General features: G+C 39.1%; 1 protein-coding gene across 2 annotated transcripts in view; it reads left to right on the top strand.

Annotated features, from left to right (window-relative positions):
- Window positions 1–19,777, top strand: part of cd34 (CD34 molecule) — a 42,155-nt gene extending 22,378 nt beyond the window's left edge. The window contains exons 3-5 of one of the 2 annotated variants that reach the window (XM_060845448.1): window positions 1,705–1,898; window positions 12,268–12,408; window positions 16,908–19,777. In XM_060845448.1, the coding sequence (XP_060701431.1) occupies window positions 1,705–1,898; window positions 12,268–12,408; window positions 16,908–16,943 (371 nt within the window). In that variant the 3' untranslated portion in view covers window positions 16,944–19,777. Of the gene's footprint in view, window positions 1–1,704; window positions 1,899–12,267; window positions 12,409–16,852 lie in introns of both variants that reach the window. The other variant, XM_060845447.1, reaches the window with a different exon arrangement.
- Window positions 19,778–21,811: the final 2,034 nt, after the last annotated feature.

Below are 21,811 nucleotides of genomic sequence, written 5' to 3'. Positions count from 1 at the left end.
ATACCACCCTTTGCATGAAAATATTGTCCCTCAGGTCCCTTTTAAATCTTTACCCTTTCACCTTAAACCTATACTCTCTAGTTTTGGACTCCGCTACCCTGAGAAAGAAACTTTGTCTATTCACTCTATCCGTGCCCCTCATCATTTTATAAATTTCTATAAGGTCACTCCTCATCCTCCAAAGCTGCAGGGACATAGAAGAAGATATTCAGGCCCTTAAATTATTGTACTCAATCTTAATTACGAAAGACTGCAGGTCGCAAAGTGGAAAATGAAATGTTTATGTCCTTTCTTTTTGTCTGTCAATGTTGCCATCTAGTTCAGTGGTAAACCTTGAAATGAATGAACTGCTTTAATTTTATATCTGCAGGGTGTTAAACCTCAGCATAGACTTTTTTAATAATAAATTGGAAGTAAAAGATTGGTTTGTGAGTGCGTTCCTTGGTTTTTATCTCTCACCCACTGCTCAGGATTAGCATGAAAGTGGTTAGATGGACTCCTCTCCCCACAATGCCACCTCAAAACTTCCCATATCATTCAGTTAAAGATTCAACCTGTCTGACTTTTTCCAAATATCACTAGCCAAGGTACTGCTCAATGTACCTGTCTCACTTTCTCCAGTCTCAACAGTTCTGATTATCAAGAATTCCAGAGATTGCCATATCCAGCCCCACCTCTCACAGTTTAATTGATGCTGTTAAAATCTATTTACTCAAAAAAGAGCTTTATTTATACTCCCAGCACTTTTTACAACCTCCAAGCAAAGTTTCAATTCATCCCCTCCCTGCATCTCCTCAAGTGTCCTTTGTTCTGTGAGATGCTTTGAAAGGTACTGAAATTGTCACTTGACTCCTCCATAAGTTTCTGTTTGTGATCATCTCTCTAATGGCAACATGATTACATGGTCATTCTTCTAAGCTGAGGTGTTAATTAGGTATTCCCCCTCTCCTCTTTAGCAGAACATACTACTCAACTTAGTTAAAGAGACATGTTGAAGCATCTTCATCTTGAAAAGTTCAAGATTCATAACAGCAGATATTCACACAAGCACACACACCTCTTTTCCCACATACAGTCTCACACACACATTCCACACAAACACATGTACTTTGATTTTTAATTTAAAAAAAGGGTGTTGAAAGCCACATGAGCAGAAAGCAAAGTGGAGTTGAGACCATAAATTGAACAGTCATGATTTTATTGAATAGCAGATTAGACTGAAAGTGCCCAATGACCTACTCCTAGGGCATACATTTCTGTGGATGTCTCTCTACCATTGGCCACACATATACACAAACATGCACATTAACTCATTCATAGAATCCATACTGTGTGGAGGCAAACCATTTGGAGCCCACACCAACCCTCCAAAGAATATCCTTCCCAGACCCACCTCATCCCTACATTTCGCAGTCAGCTGAGGCTGGAATTGAATCTGGGTCCCTGGCTCCCCAATACACAGGCAAGTATTTGCACCAAGGCACCATTCATACCCCGAGAGCTCATAACTTTCAAAAATAGAAAGGTTAACTTAGAAGACAACCAGAGTAAAATACTAATACAAAATATCATTTCAAAACTGAGATTTCAAACTCTCTGATGCTTAATTTTCAATCAGATTTGTGTAGTCTATGAATACTGGAAACCCCAGAGAACTGGTGGGTTTTAGCCTTATAATGATTCAGCCCATTTGTATGCTCACAGATGTTCTTTCAACAAATGCAAGTGCACCGAATATTTCCACTGAAAATTCAACTGTCAGATTAATAACAAGTGGGCCGGTCAATGATAATGTGACACCAGGTAGATCTGTTCACGCTGAAACTACTGCAAGACATTCAACAATTCAACCTTCTTCCTCTGGGGAAAATGTATCAGTAAAAGGAAAAGGAAAGCAGGTAAACAGATCAAGTTGTAAACATTCTGTTAATATGAAAAAATCTTATGTTGCAAATAAGACTATAATAATTGTTAAAACAGTAATATTTCCCTTTTTGTCCCTGTCTAATGTGCTACTTTTGTAAGAGAGTAGAGTAATAGAGATGTACAGCACAGAAACAGACACTTCAGTCCAACTTGTCCATGCCGACCAGTTATCCCAACCCAATCTAGTCCCACTTGCCAGCACCCGGCCTATATTCTTCCAAGCCCTTCTTATTCACATACCCATCCAGATGCCTTTTAAATGTTGCAATTGTACTAGCTTCCACCACTTCTTCTGGCAGCTCTTTCCATACACGTACCACCCTCTTTATATTTTTCCCCTGTCACACGAAAGCTATGCCATCTGGACTCCCCCACTCCAGAGAAAAAGACTTTGTTTATTTATCCTATCCATGCCCCTCATGATTTTATAAACCTCTATAAGGTCACTCCTCAGCCTCCAATGCTCCAGGGAAAACAGCCCTAGCCTATTCAACATCTCCGTTTAGTTCAAATCCTCCAACTTTGACAACATCCTTTCAAATCTTTTCTGAACCCTTTCAAGTTTCACAACATCCTTCCAATAGGCAGGAAACTAAAATTGAATACAATATTCCAAAAGTGGCCTAACTAGTGTCCTGCACAGCCACAACAAGACCTCCCAACGCCTGTACTCAATACTCTCACCAATAAAGGAAAGCATACCAACACCTTCTATCTACTTGCAACTCTACTTTCAAGGAACTATGAACCTGCATTCCATTATATAATTAAAGTAAATCTAATAATGGTGTACAAACTTTATTTTCATTTTCCATTTCTAGTCTGAGGATTCATTGGCATTAAAAGAATTGCTATGTAATATCAGAATTCATTGGGAAGCTTAATGATGGAAACAGTTTTTGAACAAATCTATATTTCTAAAAGCTTACAAATTGAAAGAGCACCTTTCCAGCTTTGCTAAACCAGGTCTTGGATCAGACATTCTGCTATGAGCTTCAGATTTCAATATGTTTGCTTCAAAAACAGGAAGCATGCTTCCCTCCTGCTTCCTCACCTCCCACACACTAACAATAGATCTATGGAACATTTGCATCCACTGATGTCTTACAAGAAGTAAATTGTTAACATCCTTTCCCAATAGAAAAGCAGTGTTTCCTGTGGCATTGATGATTTGCTTTTAAAACACATTTTGAAACAAAATGAATTACCCCCATTGTGAAAGTCCAGGAGCTGGTCACCGATCCATCCAAAAGACTGTAAACATTTCCCCTTTCTGTCCTTGTCTACTGTGCTATTTTAATGAGTGCCCCTAATGTCAATAACAACTTCAGCTGTAGCACTTTTACATAATTAAGTCAGTATACCTAGTTCCACCAGCACAAGTAGCCACCCTGGTAGGTAATGGACTGTTACAGGAGAACATAACAGGCCAGTTCTTCTATGTGCAGAACAAGTTCTCTTACATTAACAGAATATTTACTGTGTGTTATCAGTTTCATCATGGTGACTGAGTGGTTGGGTTGTGTGAAAGAGAGATAGGCTTTTAATTTCTGAAGGTGTGAGCTTCAAAGAATTGGTAAACAGCTGTGCAGGCTGCTTTGAAATGCTTTCTAAACTGCTAAGAGTATCTATACAACATTTAAGTTCATTACTGAATAACATGGGCTCATGTTGAACATGACATTGGCCATCAGAAACAGGACACAAATATGGATTCTAGGATAAGTCATTACTAAGAATATATCATAAAATGTTGCTGGTGGGGAATTTAAAACCAAATATAATCAGGAGAAAATAATTAACACATTTTAAAATTTAAATAATTGCTTTATAATCATGAATGAGTTGTGAAGATCATATAGAACTTTGCAGTATAGCTGTAGCTCATCGATACAGCTAGCTTTTGTTGAAATATGCTGAATTCTTCTTTGTTTTAATTGGTTAAAGGTTTCTTATTACAAGCTTGGCAGAGGGATTTGTGCCCCAGTTGGTGTTCTGCCAATTAAAACTGTAGCACAATGTTTAGCGGTCTGATAGTTTTACAGCAGAATCTTTGCACAACAAGCATTGTTGCTTTAGATATAGTCCAAAGCTGATTTTAATGTATTTCAGCAGCGAAGGGCAGCATGGTGGCACAATGGTTAGCACTGCTGCCTCACAGCTCCTGGGTTCAAAATAAATGAGCAGCTTAGGTGAATTGGCCATGCTAAGTTGCCCTTAGTGTTAGGTGAAGGGGTAAATGTAGGGGAATGGGTCTGGGTGGATTGCTCTTCGGAGGGTTGGTGTGGACTAGTTGGGACGAAGGGCCTGTTTCCACACTATAAGTAGTCTATGACCAAATAATACTGATTTCCTGAGGCTTCAATCACTAATCATGAATTGTGTTCTACATAAGCTTACAGAAATTCACAATCAACTTGAAAATATCAAGTTGTAAGCAGAAAGTTCTATAAATATTCAGTAGGTCTGGCAGCATCTATGGAGAGAGAAACAGAGTGAATACTTCGAGTCCAAGGTTCCAAAGAACTGTAATATCTAATTTAACATGTTAACTCAGTCTTTCTTTCTCCATAGATGCATCAGACTTGCTAAGTTTCGCCGGCAGCTTGTTTTTATTTGTTTCCACAAAATGCAAATTCTTCCTGCCTCATTTTACTTAAGTATTAAAATGCCTAGCATTAAAGAAGTATAATCAATGTGTAAATTTCATTAAAGTCCTCTTTGTATATGTATATGTATATGTTTATACTCGGAGCACTTTTATCATGATATTTTTCATTATATTATTTCTGTTTGGCCCATCTGCCACATTCATATGCCTCACTCTTCTTCAGAAGACTTAACGCATCAGTTTACAAATCTTATAATTCCCTAATACCCCTCTCCATTCCTAATCAAATCCTCTTATCCCCTTCCCTATGCATCCATCACAAGGCCACAATATCCATTTCCAGCTCTTCCATACCAATGCCCATATCACTCCTAAACCTTGGAATACACCCTCTTGATGCTACTAATCCTAATGCCTACCTGAATCCCCTGAATTACAACAAAAGATTTATATCTGCAAGTTTGAAACATTGTCCTTTGTATTCTTTGGCTTTCAGAAAAGGTAAAATAAACTTTAGCTAATAGCAATTGGTATCAGTCATTGATTTATAATTCATGTATAAATGCACACATGACCACGTAACTGCAGCTTGAAAGTATAATTGACATTGTTAGAGAAAACTAAAGAAGTCAAATTACGTGTTATTGCAATCACTGCAAATCAGTGGCCCTAATAATGTATCTTGTTCCAGATTTTGAAGTCACTGTGAACATCACCAGGGGAAATATGTTTGTATTACATTCAATATGGAATTTTTATCTGTGAAATTAAGTCTGTATTTTGAATTTAACCTGTTGAACATCAAATATTATTATGGGAAGAATTTTATCACTGTCATGTCGTTCCCACATTTCCGTTCTCTTGCTTTTTCACCTTTTTTCCATTCCCCATGCACAAACAAAGGAACCTTGAAGTGCAGATTCATAGTTTCTTGCAAATGGAATTGCAGGTAGATAAGGCAGTAAGGAAGGCATTTGGTATGCTTGTCTTTTTTGGTCAGTGCATTGAGTATAGGAGTTGGGAAGTCATGTTGTGTCTGTTCAGGGCATTGGATGGCCACTTTTGGAATACTGCATGCAATTCTGGTCTCCTTGCTATGGGAAAGATGTTGTGAAACCTGAAAGGGTTCAGAAAAGCTTTACACGGATGTTGCCAGAGTTAGAGAGTTTGAGCTTAGGTCGAGGCTGAATAGGCTGGGGCTTTTTCTCTGGAGCATTGGAGGCTGAGGGATGATTTTATAGAGGTTTATTAAATAATGAGGGGCGTGGATAGAGTAGATAGTCAAGGTCTTTTTCACAAGGTTGGAAGTCCAAAACTAGAGGGCACAGATTTAAAGTGAGAGGGGTACAATTTAAAAAAGACCTAAGGGGCAACTTTTTCACACAGAGGGTGGTGCATTTATGGAATGACCTGCCAGTGGAAGTGCAATTACAACATTTAAAAGGCATCTGGATGGGGACATGAATAGGAAGAATTGAGAGGGATATGGGACAAATGCTGGCAAATGGAACCAAATTAATTTAGGGTATCTGGTCAGCATGAACAAGTTGGACTAAAGGGTCCTGTTTCCATGCTGTACATCTCTATAACTCTAATTGCAATTAAAAATGAAAGTGTGCACATGGTGGGCCATGCATTTTGTTAGTGAAATCTGTCATCAGCTAATAATGCAGCAGGTACAGGTGGGATATAAAATTTTTCTTGATTTGCATCACTTCTAAAGTGTTTCTTCCCAACTCTATTGCCATTAATTCTTGAGAATGGTCCCCATTCTCTGTCTTCACATGGATCTCTCATTTACTCTTCCGTGCCTCGGTCAAGCTCCACTCACCCACCACTAATTCACACTTGCCAGCCCATGTTCCCAGGCAAACTTCCAGAATGCTCTCCTGGCCTTGGACTGGAGAGCTCAACAAGGGAAACTGCTGACTTCAGACCCAATAGCACTAAGCTGATTGGTGCAATTCACCTTTAAGCAAACATGAACCACATGCAAAGAGATTCTCAAGCACCTCTGACTTTATGTTGAAGGTAGAACTTCATTAAACAAAATGGCTTATCACAATTAAGTATTCAATGCCTGAAAATGTATTTGAGGCTCAAACCTGTGACAGGCCTATTTGAGGCCCAATACAGCGCAAATGCCCTGCTGCCATTATCTCTACATCGCAATTCGCCAACAAATCAAGATTTTACATCCCATCTAAGTCAGCAGTCCATGCTTAATGTAAAGCAATGCTATATTTCCCATTTTTGTATGATCCATAAGATCCCCCTTGTATTCCTCCAGTTCTTGGTCTTGAAAAACTTTGAATTTCTCAGTGTTCTTCAGTCTCATCAGTGTGTTGCAAATAGATGGATATGCTTACAAGTTTTCATTTATAATATTCTTCAATTCAAATGGCAACTATATATTTTAGTGGAATACAGATATTTGAATAACAACGTTTGACTGCATTTGACGTGATATATCTAGCTGATTTCAGATGAATATATTTTGTGTTCTCAACAATTCTGTATGAATACAGCAAAGAATGTAAGGACTATTGTTTTTATTCCAAAGTACAAAAGATCACTTTTATTTATTCTTGTTAAGGGAAAGCAATCTGAGTGTTAATTCAGATTGAAGGAATATTTAAGTAAGCTGAAGTGCAACTATTGTGAATTGACTGTTGTTCTGCAGCCTCATACAAAGATAATTAATCCTGACCTAGATGTAAAACCTCTTGGCACACATGTCCAAAGTTTGTCATGCTTCAAGTACTGGGTATCTGTAAAGGAAATACTCTAAATGACAAGAGTTTCCACTGTGTAAAAATATTTATGTGGGTTAAAATATTCAGTTCATATCCTGTTTGCTGGGCTTCTCATTATTTTCCCTGAAATAATTCATTTTCCATTAGTAGTTTGAGGTAAGATTTGCTATTATTCCTTGCAGTTTTCCCATAGACATTTCAACATTTTTAGTCCAAAAATGAAATAAATTTCGGATTTGCATTAATTCTCGGTGCCAAAAATTTTCCCTTGGCAGCCGCATTCTCTGCATGATTCCTGACTAACTTTTACCTGGCTATAAAAACTGTAATTACTCAAAACTTATTCCAGTGACTTATTGACAAAAGGAATATCATAGTTGGTAGTGGATGCAGTGATGACATTACTGAAATAATTTATTCCACATTTTATTCTGAAAAAGGCCTTTGCCCTGAAGGTTTGTTTGCAGCAAATCAGGTTTGGGGAGAAGTGCAATAAAAGCTTCCAATGGTGTGTGTTGGGGACATTCAAAAGTTGATCATCTACCTGTTTTGCCATATTATGAGCATACCTTCTTGGTACTTGGTCATCAAATTCTGGGCTGGGATTTAACCCTTCTGACTGAGAGGCAGGGATGCTACCAACTGGACCACAATACCTCTTCCCATTGTTATGATTTAAACTCAACAAAACACTTTTTGAATAAGAGACCAAAGCTGAAATACTTTGCCTCAACAAGGAGTTAAGTTGCTCCCTGTACTATGCTGTTGCCATATTCAACCATTGTATAAAACAATTTACATAGCTGTGCTCTGGGCATTGAGTTTAGACTGTTAGAGCATAATACTAGTAGTACCACAATCATGAGCTCAATCTCCATGCTGGATGATTTTGCTGACTTCCAACAGAAACTTCATTTCTTAAGCTGTTGTGAGGCAGTGGTTATGTCTCTATCTCTGAGCCAGGAGGCCTGTTTCAAACCATGCCTGCTCCAGTGGTGTGTCATAATATCGCTGAACAGATTCATTAAAAATGTTTTGTTAAAATATAAATTTACTGCAATCCATTCTATGTTACCATCCAAGGCCAATTTCATAGAAACTTGCTTTAGTTTATCATGTAGTTTTTAAAATTGGTTTCTCCTCCTTTTTTTTGCAGATACACTTCTTAACATCAGGTTTCCCAACCCACTTCCCAACCATATTATACAGTTTTAAAAGATCCAGTGACAGAGTTTTTCACCTGTTTCTCATATCCAGGAGATGTTTCATTCTAAGTGTTTGGTTCTCTTGAGACCTGTCAGACTTTGTGTAGCTTCTCTTGAATGGATGGCAATGTGCGGGTTAGGTGAATTGGCCAAGCTAAATTGCCCGTAGTGTTAGGTAAGGGGTAAATGTAGGGGTATAGGTGGGTTGCGCTTCGGCGGGTCGGTGTGGACTTGTTGGGCCGAAGGGCCTGTTTCCACACTGTAAGTCTAATCTAATCTAAAAAAAAATAGATGACTATCGAAAATTCTTCACTGTTCTGTCCCTTATCTTGTACTCTAAAAAGGTTATACCCTGATGGGTAGCATAGAGCTAAAATTAAATATGTTCATCCTGTCTTTGTAGAGTGGATTTAAACTGAACAGACAAAAGAAACTGATTAAAACTGCCTTGAATGCCCAATAATCTGAAAGTAATCCATGCAGCAAAAAGCAAAATTCTTCAATTGCTCACTATACAAAGTGATATTCGCAGGTCTTTAATGCTGGACTTTTTATTGCTTTATCTTTCTAACTTTCCCTTAGAATTTGTACTTAAGAATCTGTACCTAGGTACTTTTGTACCTAAGATCAAGCCAAATGTGCCAACTTGTAAACTTTTCACTGTAGTCATGTGAATACATGTGACAATGAAGCTAATTCTAATCCTAATTCTAAAGCAGTGGTTGTGAGTAGTACTTTAAATAAACCTTCTATTAATGTAAATTTGCAAAGGAAACCATTTTTTATTCTTGTCTAACTGCTGGGACTATATGGATCTAATCTCTCCCTTGTGTGTTCATTGAAAATACTTGGCAAGAATGTGCATTTACCACAGACATTTTGATAGGCACCTCAGGGTTTTTCTGAAGTATTTATGACTGTTGCTTATTCTAATCCTGTTCCTGAGGAGCCACTCATTTATGTTGTTAGTTTTCTGCCAATAGACATGCAATATTTGTTGTATTAGGTATCAGCCTTGGCTCAATCCTACCACTTTCACCACCAAGTCAAAAAATTGTAGTTTCAAACCCCGTTCTGTCAAAGTTGTGCTTGTAATCCAGGTTGACACATCAGTGCTGTACCAAGGAAGTAATGCACTGTCAGATATGTTCAGTTTTAAATAAAATGTGACATTGACATCCTGTTTACTCTCTTAGGATGGCATAAAAATAACTTGTAACTGTTGAAAGAAAAGCAAGGTTTCCTAGGGTAATATTTAATATTTATCTACCAGCAAACATCAATAGAATAGTTTTCTGATTATGGATCTCACTGCAGCTTGTCAAAACATGTTGTTCACAAATTATCTTCAGTGTTTTCCTATGTTTATATGTTGACTACAATTCAAAAGTACTGCCACTATTTGAATGTAGGGAAACATGGCACGAGAGTCATTGAGTCATAGAGATGTACAGCATGGAAACAGACCCTTCAGTCCAACCCGTCCATGTCGACCAGATATCCCAACCCAATCTAGTCCCACCTGCCAGCACCTGGCCCATATCCCTCCAAACCCTTCCTATTCAGATACCTATCTAAATGCCTTTTAAATGTTGCAATTGTACCAGCCTCCACCATTTCCTCTGGCAGTTCATTCCATACACATACTACCCTCTGTGTGAAAAAGTTGCCCCTTAGGTCTCTTCTATATCTTTCCCATCTCACTGAAAACCTATGTCATCTAATTCTGGATTCCCCCACCCAAGGGAAAAGACCTTGTCTATTTATACTATCCATGCCCCTCATAATTTTGTAAACCTCTATAAGGTCACCTTTCAGCCTCCGACACTCCAGGGAAAACAACTCCAGCCTGTTCAGCCTCTCCTTATAACTCAAATCCTCCAACCCTGGCACATCCTTGTAAATCTTTTTTGAACCCTTTCAAGTTTCACAACATCTTTACGATAGGAAGGAGACCAGAATTGCACGCAATAGTCCAATAGTGGCCTAACCAATGTCCTGTACAGCCGCAACATGACCTCCCAACTCCTGTACTTAATACTCTGACTAATAAAGAAAGCATACCAAACACTTTCTTCGCTATCCTATTTACCTGCGACTCCACTTTCAAGGAGCCACGAACCTGCACTCCAAGGTCTCTTTGTTCAGCAACACTCCCTAAAACTGTGAAAGGTATTTTTTTCTTGTAGTAGATGTGAGCGTTGTTGCCCACTCCTAACTGGCATTAGCAGATGGTGCTGAACTAGCTTTTGAACCACCGAAGTCTATGGGGTAATCTATTGGTTATTTAAGTATGTTCAAATTCAGCAGTTAAAGTCTGAAACATGGATTTTGTTGTGTCAAATGTAGTTTTGAATTTAACAGACCACCTCACTTTGGATAAAACTAAGTGCCTAAAAGCAACCAAAAATGCTTTCTCAGCATGCTTTTTCCATCTATTCCATCATCAGCATTCTGTCTGCATCTTTTAAGGTATTGAATAATCCATCCTTACCTCACTTGTAGAGTTGACTATTTCAAAGCATTTCGTGCCAACATCCTGCATTCTACTCTGACCTGAGCTGACCAAATATTCTGCTGCCCACATCCTTCCTTTCACAAGTCCCATTCACCCATCATTGCGCTTGCTAAACCACAGTGAAACGTTGCCTCAGCAGGAGCCAATTTTAAATTCCTTTATTTTGTTTTCAAACACATCCATGGCCTCAACTCTTCCTTTCTCTGTAATTTCCTCGAGCCCCACAAATACCTTCAAGATACCTTTCTTCATTTAATTCTCCCATCTTGAAAAGCTCCAGTTTGTATTGCTGCACTATTGGCAGCCATGTTTTGAGCTGTCTTAGCTCAAAGCATCGGAATTTCCTCCCAAAATATCTCAACCTAACTTATAAGATGCTCCTTAAAACCTGTCATTTAGAGCAATGCTTGGCCTTCTGCTCTAATGTGGCTTGGAGTCCAATTTTGTTGCATATAGCTGTCGAGAAGCACCTTGCTAGAGGCACTACTTAAATATATAATGTTGCTGTTGTAGCAATGTATCTACCCATTTCCACTTGCTTCACTGATGAATTGAAACTTCACTGCCCAACCGTGTGTCTTGATGGCAGGACAAAACCTGAGGCTTCTGAGGACTACACAGGTGGCTTCTCGTGATTAGAGGTTGAACATTCCAAAGGCAGCATCAGAGCCATGATAGTGATTGCTGTTGTTAAGACACCACTCCTGAAAGGAAATTCCCCACACCCTCATCCACCCTTCCCCTTCAGAGGGTATGGACACTGTGGATTTTCCATTCCAGCTGGCAAGCATATCACCCCATGGGTGACGTATTGCAATGTCCAGTGAAATCATTAAATAGACATCAAAAGGACAGTTACTTGGATTATATGAATCTTATCTCTGGTCGGCATGTGGCTGAGGTGCTACCGTTCCTGTCTTTGGAAATATTCTTTGGCAACAGGATCATACCAGGTTACCATCCTTATTCCCAATCCCATTTTACCAACTGCCTCACCTCCCAAACTGTCTCCAGAAGGCTGGTCAAATTCAGCCCTTTGGTCTTTCTTTAATAACAGTCATAAATTTGACAGTGCTTGGATACATTTATGGCATTAAATATCAAAGGCACTTACTGCGACATAGATGTATAAAGTCTCTTAATGCCACCATTAGTACTTAGTAATTGAAAATTTTTGATAGCTCATTGCTACTCTTTGTAGAAAATTCATGCAAGTTGTTTCACACACAAATGATATTTCTTTCTTTCCAGTCTGTTGAGGAACATTCGAAAACTGGCACCCCGAAGGTGTTGATCATATTACTTGTCTGTGGATTGCTTCTTGCCGCAATAATCCTAATTGTATACTATCGGATGAACAAACAGACTTGGAGCCCACAGAGCAAGAGACTGGTAATTGTCTAAACTACAGACTATTACTGACATTCTGTAAAAATAAAATTGGAATCATTATAAGAGAACATATCTGTTGATGTCAGGGTGTCTTGCTTTTGATAAGAGTGTATATGTGCACAGAAAATTGTGTGTGGCATGTGTGGGCAGACAACAATTTGTGAATAGTTCATAATTTCCTAACTTGTCAGTGTACCCAGGGGAGATTCATCTGCTGAGTGTCAACCTCACTCAAAGCTTTGTTTTATATTATGGTTTTTTAGGGCTTGTGTTAGTTGCATGTAAACCTATCAATATGAGCAGAGCTGTTAAACAAAATCAATTGTTAAGCGCCAGCTAGCTGCAAACTTGTTAAAATGTGAGACGAGAAATTGGTACAAAAGCAAATTTTCCCTTTAAAAGACGATCGACAAGATATCTACTAATGATGGCATCAGGCACTCCCTTCAATGAATCAACAACTTTAGCTCAAAACAATTTGAGACTTGAATTATTTATTGCACATTACGTGAGCCACAAAATGGAGATTTTATAGACAGGCAGAGAAGGCAATATTTGTTTTATTTGTGTCTTACTAATTGCAGATGCAATTTTAGTCTACAAAAGTAAATCATAGATTGCTTTGCTTGGTAAATCTTCGAGGAGAAAGTGAGGACGGCAGATGCTGGAGATCAGAGCTGAAAATGTGTTGCTGGAAAAACGCAGCAGATCAGGCAGCATCCAAGGAACAGGAGAATCAACGTTTTGGGCATGAGCCCTTCTTCAGGAATCTGTTAGTGTGGGTTTAAACTAATTTGCCAGGGGAATGGGACATGGAGTGACAGTACAAAAGCAGGTGATACTAAGACAGGTACAGAAGAAAAACCAAGCCAATCTGGGAAGCAAAGCCAATACAGTAAGAGAATACAAGGGAGTGTGGCAAATTTCAGATGCATTCATTTTAATGTAAGGAGTCCAGTGAGTATGGCAAACAGGTTGAGGACGTTGAATAACTCATGGCATTACGAAATCATTGCTTCATGGAAATATGGTTGAGGAAGCATCAGGACTGGAAGGTCATGTTCCAGGATGTAGATTCTTCAGGCAAGACAGGGTTAGAGTGTAAAAGAAGAAATGATGTTGCAATATTGATCAAGGAGTCAATTATTGCAATAGGAAGAATGACATCTTAGAAGGTTCTTCAAGAGTGAGGTTGTAAGGGTACACAATAAAATACAAAAAAATCACATTTTTTAAGTGTATTATAGACCCCCAAACTGTCATTGAGAGATAGCGGGATTGGTACAGGAAATTTTCAGAGAAATGTCCTCTCCTACACACCTAGTCACCTCTATAAAAAATTCAATCAAGTTGGTCAACCTTTTTCGTCAAAATCATGCTGATTATCCTTGATAAATCTCCACCTCTCCAAATGCAGATTTATTCTGTCAGATTTGCTTCCAATAGTTTCCTGGATACTGAGGAGGGAGGAGGTAAACAGGCAGGTATTACCCTTCTGCAGTTGCCAAGGAAATGGCATGGGACTGTGGGGATGAATGGGAGTGAAGGAAGAGAGGGCCAGGGTGTCACAGAGGGAACGGTCCTTGCAGAAAGCTGGCAAGGGAGGAGGGGGGAGGGGGGGATTGGGGGGAATAGGTGTCTCATTGTATCCAAGGGCCCAAACAAACCTTCCAGATGAAGCAGTACTTTACATGCATTTCACTCAATCTAGTCTACTGCATTCACTGCTCACAATGTGGTCTCCTCTACATTGAAGAAACAAAACAAAGACTGGCTGACCATTTCACAAACACCTCTGTTCTGTCCACAATAAAGTCTCTGAGCTGCCACTTCAACACACCACCTTTTTCCTGCCCAATATCTTTGCCTCAGGCTTGCTGCAGTGCTCCAGCAAAGCTCAGCGCGAGCAGAAAGAATAACACCTCATCTTCTGCTTGGCAACTCTACAGACTTCTGTACTCAATGTCAAGTTCAACACTTTTAGGGCTTGAGGCACCTTCTCCCATGTCCCTACCCTAACCCCCACACACCAGGCCTTGTTATCACATGGTCTGCTATTACACGCAGCCCATTGTTAGCCACTAATTGTCCCCATTAGGAGCTGTTCATTATCTTACACTAGACAAAAGTTTTATCTCTCCACCCTGGAGACTTCCTGCCTCTATTCCTGATGAAGGGCTTTTGCCCGAAATGTTGATTTTCCTGCTCCTCGGATGCTGCCTGACCTGCTGTGCTTTTCCAGCACCACTCTGATCTAAACCTATTATCTTACACTGATAATGATCTACTCCTTTGTCTGTCAAACTGTTCTTTTCTCTCTTTGGGCTCGATCTCCAACTATCATTTACTCCTCCCCCCTCCCCCACCCTATCTTCAGAATAAAAAAGCAACCTTTTTCTTAGCTACCATCAGTTCTGAGAAAGGGCCACTCAACCTGAAACATTAACTCCGATTTCTCTCCACGGATGCTGCCTTGTCTAGCAATTCCTATTTATGTCCTAAGCAGGGCACTGCATTGGTCATTATCATTCCTGGATGTCAGAAAGTCAAATGAGACTGCTAAACCCATTGATTCACTTTGCTAAACAATATAATTACTAATAACGCCATCGCTGATGGTGTTACAGCACTATTAGTAACCTAGGAGAAAGTGAAGACTGCAGGTGCATCACAGGAGAATCAACATTTCGGGTATAAGCTCTTCATCAGGATGTCAAAATGTCGCTTGTCCAGCTCAAGGGATGCTGCCTGACTTGCTGTGCTTTTCCAGCACTACACTCTCAACTAGATTAGCCAAACCAAAATCATCATCATCTTTTGTTAAGTAACTTTTTTTTCTGACCAGACTCCATTAAGATTCCTCGATTGTTGGGCGGCACGGTGGCACAGTGGTTAGCACTGCTGCCTCACAGCGCCAGAGACCCGGGTTCAATTCCCACCTCAGGCAACTGACTGTGTGGAGTTTGCACGTTCTCCCTGTGTCTGCGTGGGTTTCCTCCGGGTGCTCCGGTTTCTTCCCACAGTCCAAAGATGTGCGGGTCAGGTGAATTGGCCATGCTAAATTGTCCGTAGTGTTAGGTAGGGGTAAATGTAGGGGTATGGGTGGGTTACGCTTCGGTGGGTCGGTGTGGACTTGTTGGGCCGAAGGGCCTGTTTCCACACTGTAAGTAATCTAATCTAATCTATTAACTGTTAGTCTGGAATCCGTTAGGAAACCAAACGACAAAGTGGGTGAAAGAAAACCAGAAACTGATGGAAAAGTTCAGTAGGTCTGGCGCCATCTGTGGAGAGAAATCAGAGCTACCTTTCAGGTGCAGGGACCCTTCCTCAGAGCTGTTTTTGTTTCTGATTTCCAGCATCCTCAGTTCTTTCGGTTTTTATTAAGAATGTGAGAGACTTGGATTAGTCTTTAAACTAGGAGAAAGTGAGGACTGCAGATGCTGGAGATCAGAGCTGAAAAATGTGTTGCTGGAAAAGCGCAGGAGGTCAGGCAGCATCCAGGGAGCAGGAGAATCGACGTTTCGGGCCCTTCTGCCTGACTCTCCTGCTCCTTGGATGCTGCCTGACCTGCTGCGCTTTTCCAGCAACACATTTTTCAGCCTGAGTCTTTAAACTGTCAAACTAATGAAGCAGAGAGAATCGTTGATTAGTTTGTCATATTCACATCCTGTCTCTATTCTAGCAGTCCCAGTGTAGAGATGATTTCTTTCAACATTAAATTGTGCGCACCAGTCTTATTGCTACACTACTTCAAGACTAAGGGTCGGTCGCCTGAACAGGGAGTGAGAGCCCTCTGGCGGCTTCCACTGAATTTGTAGATCACAGACAACGACAATCAATTAACATTCGCTATAAGGGTTCATTAACTGGAATGTGCAGTTTTGACATTGATACCCGTAAATTTGTGTAAAGTAAATTGGGGACTTTTAGAAAATTGCCAGATATTTATTTTTAAGAGGTCATTAGCCAGTAAGGTCTAAAATGAAGTTGTATGATTGGTTAGAGAGCGAGAGGCAACATTTCCTCCAACATTCTGCTTCTACATTCTTGCCTTGGCAAAAGGCAAGAGTCCTTCAAAGTATAGCAGTCCAAGCAAACACATTAAATTCCCTTTATAAGGTTGCAGGTCACTAAAGAGATAAAAGCAACGACTGCAGATGCTGGAAACCAGATTCTGGTTTAGTGGTGCTGGAAGAGCACAGCAGTTCAGGCAGCATCCGAGGAGCAGCGAAATCCTGATGAAGGGCTTTTGCCCGAAATGTCGATTTCGCAGCTCCTTGGATGCTGCCTGAACTGCTGTGCTCTTCCAGCACCACTAATCCAGATACAGGTCACTAAAGTCCAATGGCTCAGTGTCAGCAATTTTGAGCCAGGGTTAATGTAGATCCTGGGCTTGGCAGCTTTGCGCGCTGCAACAAATTCAGCTTCTCCTTTCTCTTTTAAGGATGAGGAGCCCGATGCACAGGATCATGATAGCACAATGTTTTCTGTTGCTCCAGAGGACCAATCAGATGCGCATGAGAAGCCAAAACTGAATGGAGAGGCGCAGGAGAATGGGGAGAACCAAAAAGCTGCGGCAGGAGAGCCAACAGGAAATGGTCACCAGAGAAAAAAAACAGATGAAGCAGACACAGAACTCTAATGCACGATGGAAAGAAATGAAGGTGTCACTGTCCGATTCTCTAAATTATGACCCCATGCCAGGTACTATACATTTGGCTTACAGAACTGAAGATAAGTCTTCTAATTACAAAATTAAATTAACAGTTGAACTCACACAAAAAAAATGCCAAGACTGTCCTTGTATTCTGTGACCTGGTTTATAAAAGTGGCGTGAGAATTGACTTTTCAGTGATATTTGGTGAATCTTGCAGTTTAAGATCAAGTTGAGCCAAAGATAACATGCAATTAATGGTTGCTGGTGGGTAATAAAAGGCAGGATATAATTAATTAGGGTAATGTGCAGGATGAATTTCTACATTGAGCACTGATTCAATACAGTCACTAGATGTAAGTTCATGAAATATTCTGTTTCCCCATCACCGAGATACCTGAAATTTATGAATATACAGCATTTCCAGTTGGAATAATGGCTTGTCAAATCACATTAGGTGCATTCGGTGCATTAGATAAACATAAGTTAATCAGATATCCGTTCAATGCATTCGGTCAAATAACTGCTTCCCTGTTGTACTTGGAAGTCAAATCAACAACATTTCATCGTGGTTATCCAATGATATGCTTCCCACAGATCCACACATTTTGAAAGGGCGGTCTCAAACCTCATCAATTTATTTTTCCTCCTTAACTCTTCCGATCTGATCTCACAGTCCTTCATAGTATCTGTACATAGGAAAGGTGCATTGGGGTGGTAAGCCACGTTTTGTTATCTGTGAGGAGTCCGTTCCCGTATCCGCGGTAATGAGGATGAGTGTATTGAAATTGCCAAATAGACATTGTAAAGAAAAACGTTACTTCTTACAATCAATATAAGCATTAAAAAAGCATTTTATGGCTTAAAATGTAATGTTATAGTTTCACCTTCACCCCCTCGCCCCTCAAGTACAGCATTCCCATCGTTGTCCCCATTCCTGCGGTGAAGTGTCGAAATTGTCTCTTGGTAGTCGTATCACCAAATAGCAAATTCACGGATTGTGTGGAAACATAAACAGTAGAGAGATGCAATTCTCTTAATTATACGGATAGGATAGGCTGAATGGCCTCCTCCCTGCTATAATGATTCAAAGGTTTTAAGTACTGTTTTTTTAAATGTTTGAGTTAATGAGTCCGTTATTCATGGATGTAAGAGAATTACATTAAGATCCAAGAAATTCTGCGAACACAAAACCATTGGCTGCACTCTCATTCAAGTGACTCGATTCTGTAAAAAGGTTTCAAATGTCATGAAGAAAAAGGTGCAAGAGATGGAAGTGAATGAAATACTGGCTGGCTGACAATTGGAAATGAAATGGCTTAATGAGGAATTCACAATAGTCAACTAGATACATTCTACACATTATTACGTGACATCATATTGTGCACATGCGTTAACTAGATTTCAAATAACTTTGTCCCCAACAGTCTTACATTAACTATGCCTTTTCAACAACTTAACTGCAAATATTATTTGAACATATCTGCCGTTCTGTAACATTGACAATTGCAGGGAATCTGCCTGCTGTGTTTACAGTCTCACTTACACAATAAACTTTAACTTAAATCTTCATTTATCCAAAGTGCTGGCAGCTTCAGGAAACTTGTGAAGGGTTCACCTCAGTTACTTCATTGCATTCTGCCAAAATGTTTATGCATTAATGTCAGAGGATGTTTGTGCCATTTTTCTGGGTCCCCAAGTTGATGGACTCATTAACTAATTTCATTGGTTTACAATACATTAAAGCTGCCTCCAACAGTGGGTGACCCATGCTTCTGGAAGTTGTGACACAAACTTTCCACTGTCACTAACACAAAGAAGGATTTAGAGAGACCTGTTAAATTTGTACTTTTGAATAAAATGTTTTACCAAACACTCATCTCATTCTGAGAGCTGACCTATAGTACCAGATCTTGTGACAATAAATAGATTGGAACTGAATACTTTCTACATATAACTGTTCATCGTGGAGCCATAGATATGTGTAATAGTATACTGAAAAGTTAGATTCTAACCATCAATTTAGAATGTTATAGATTAAGTATATAAGATAACTTAATGATCACAATATATTTTTCTTTACTATGTTAATACTAGACAATGTGATCATGTAACCAATGGCATTAGTTATATTCAATCTGACCTAGGATGAATAAATAAAACAGATGGTTAGTACCTGCATCAATTAACTATATTTTAAAATTGTGAATTTACTTTCCTGAGCAGATCTGAAGGGGAACTAAAATCCTAACATAACTGACTGCTTGTACAGGATTTTTAGTATCCCTCAAAACTGAAAACTGGAATACAGTAAAGTGTTAGTACTTTTCCACCTTGCTACTAACACCACATACTTTGACTTTTCAGTAATATATCAATACGTGCCTTTAAAATTTGACTTTTAGACCAGATTTTGTAATTTTAACATGTGAAATACCCTGTGGAAAATATTTCACTTTTCTGTTGGTGCCTTTTTTTAAAGCATATCACTTGCATGTTTTGATTAAAAATGGCAAAACATTGTTTAAGGAAAAATAGTGTGTAAAATCATGTTCATTTGTTTTGCCTCCGCTTGCAGTTTTTTCTATGATTGCTGTGTTAAGATTACTAACATTACAGTTCACTGTGGTAAGATGTCCAAAATGTTAACATTTCTCTGATATCTATGATTTCTACTTCTAATCAAAAATAATAAAAATGGTTGAAACAATTTAAGCTTCTGGTCTCGCATAGAACCTTTTTTTTAACTATCCCAGCATATAATAATATTTAATAAAGTCATTATGAGAAAAAAATTATACTCAGCACTGCAACATAGGTATTTTGCACCATTGTTTATTAAAATGCTTAATAGATATTTTTCTGCAATGCCAGAACATTATTAATTGATGACCAGCCAAATATCTGCTTGGTTCCTATACCCTATTTATATTAGAGATGGCAAGCAGTGCGTTATGCATGAAAACACAGAACATGATGATCTTTTCCACTGCTAGCCAGTATGGATCTTCCCTGATAGTGTGGGCTGGGTCAGCAACCACTAAAATGAAAAAAAAAGTACTTGGAAACAATTGTCGGCATCAAATTTCTTCATCTGTTCAAATTACTATATGCAATATGAACAGGGTTAATTTCAGAGCACTAACAATCAGCACGTGGAATTACTAAGAGAAAGGGAATGAAATTGGGTAGCACAGTGACTCAGTGGTTAGCACCACTGCTTCGTAGCACCAGAGACCCGATTTTGATTCCAGCTTCAGATGACTGTGTGTGGAGTTTGCATATTCTCCCAATGTCTGCATGGGTTTCTGCCAGCTGCACCAGTTTCCTCCCAAAGTCTAAAGGTATGTAGGTTGGGTAGATAGCCATGTTAAATTGCTCCATCATGTCCAAGGACATGCAGCCTTGATAGGTTAACCATGATAAATGTTGGGTTACAGGGATAAGATGGGATACTCTTCAGAGGGTCAGTGGGAACCTGATGAGCCAAATAACTTCTTTTTGTACTGTAGGGATTCTATGGAAATGTTTTTAAAAAGTGTTTTAAATTAGCCATTGCTTTGGTTACTTTCTTTTCAACTCTGAAATGGCCACGAAATTCTTCTGGCTCTTAGTTAAGACTGCATATTATATATAAAAAAGGACCTGATGATTTCACTGAGGAGCAAGCCAAAAAAAATCCAGACAGATAGTAGGTGAGTATTCTCTCTGATGTTTATTATGTATCTTTAGTCAATCAAATTTTCCAGTTCCAATCAACAACCATGATTCACAATGTAACAATAGCCTTAAAAGTTCCTCAAAGTGTTAATAATGATTTGGATTATACAATTTATGTATTAAAATAATTTTTAACATGACTCTTTGTCTGTTGTTATGCAGGCAAAGGGACTAAAGACTGCATGGACTGATTCGCTGCAAGTGATTGTAAGCTCCAGAGATACTTCCACTTATGTGAATCAGTTTCTTAGCTTACAAGTTTTATAATTACAAAAAAATGTGAGAGCTCAGCATATTCATTAATTACACTTCCTTTGTTTCATTTAACAACACAGTTAACAATGCAGTCAATTTTTGTTTGCCGAATGTCTGTTAGTACTTCCAGATCCTGTGCAAGTTTTGCCAAGGATTTCCTGTGCAGGTTCACAATACTTCCTCTGGAATATCATAAATTAAAATACTTCAATGAAGTATGGAAACATTAACATTTTTGTGCTGCTCTGCCAATGTACGCACTGCATGTTTATCAGTGCACAGGTAATTAAAGATAAGCCTTTGAAACTTGGTCTTTAACACACAAGACATTTGATGCTTCAGTTAATCTCAAATACAATGAATGTAAATGTCAAGATGTTTGCAGTTGTACTAAATGTTACTGTTTCATCTGCCTAAAGCCTTTCATCTTTTCACATTGCAATAGGAGAATCAAATGGATGGAAAAGTGGAATAAGTGAATTCACCTTTATGTTGGATTCCTTATTAAACAAAAATTTATTTAAGATTTTGTGAAACATGAAAAGGTTCAGAAAAGATTTACAAGGACGTTGCCAGGGTTGGAGGATTTGAGTTATAGGGAGAGGTTGAATAGGCTAGAGCTGTTTTTCCTGGAGCATTGGAGGCTGAGGGGTGACCTTATAGAGGTTTATAAAATCATGAGGGGCATGGATAGGATAAATAGACAAAGTCTTTTCCTTGGGGTGGGGGAATCCAGAACTAGAGGGCATAGGTTTAGGGTGAGAGAGGAAAGAT

This window comes from Hemiscyllium ocellatum, chromosome 26 (genome assembly GCF_020745735.1).
Source record: "Hemiscyllium ocellatum isolate sHemOce1 chromosome 26, sHemOce1.pat.X.cur, whole genome shotgun sequence".
NCBI lineage: Eukaryota > Metazoa > Chordata > Chondrichthyes > Orectolobiformes > Hemiscylliidae > Hemiscyllium > Hemiscyllium ocellatum.
The sequence above is the reverse complement of the archived record's forward strand: the minus strand, read 5'-3'. Positions and strand labels throughout refer to the sequence as shown.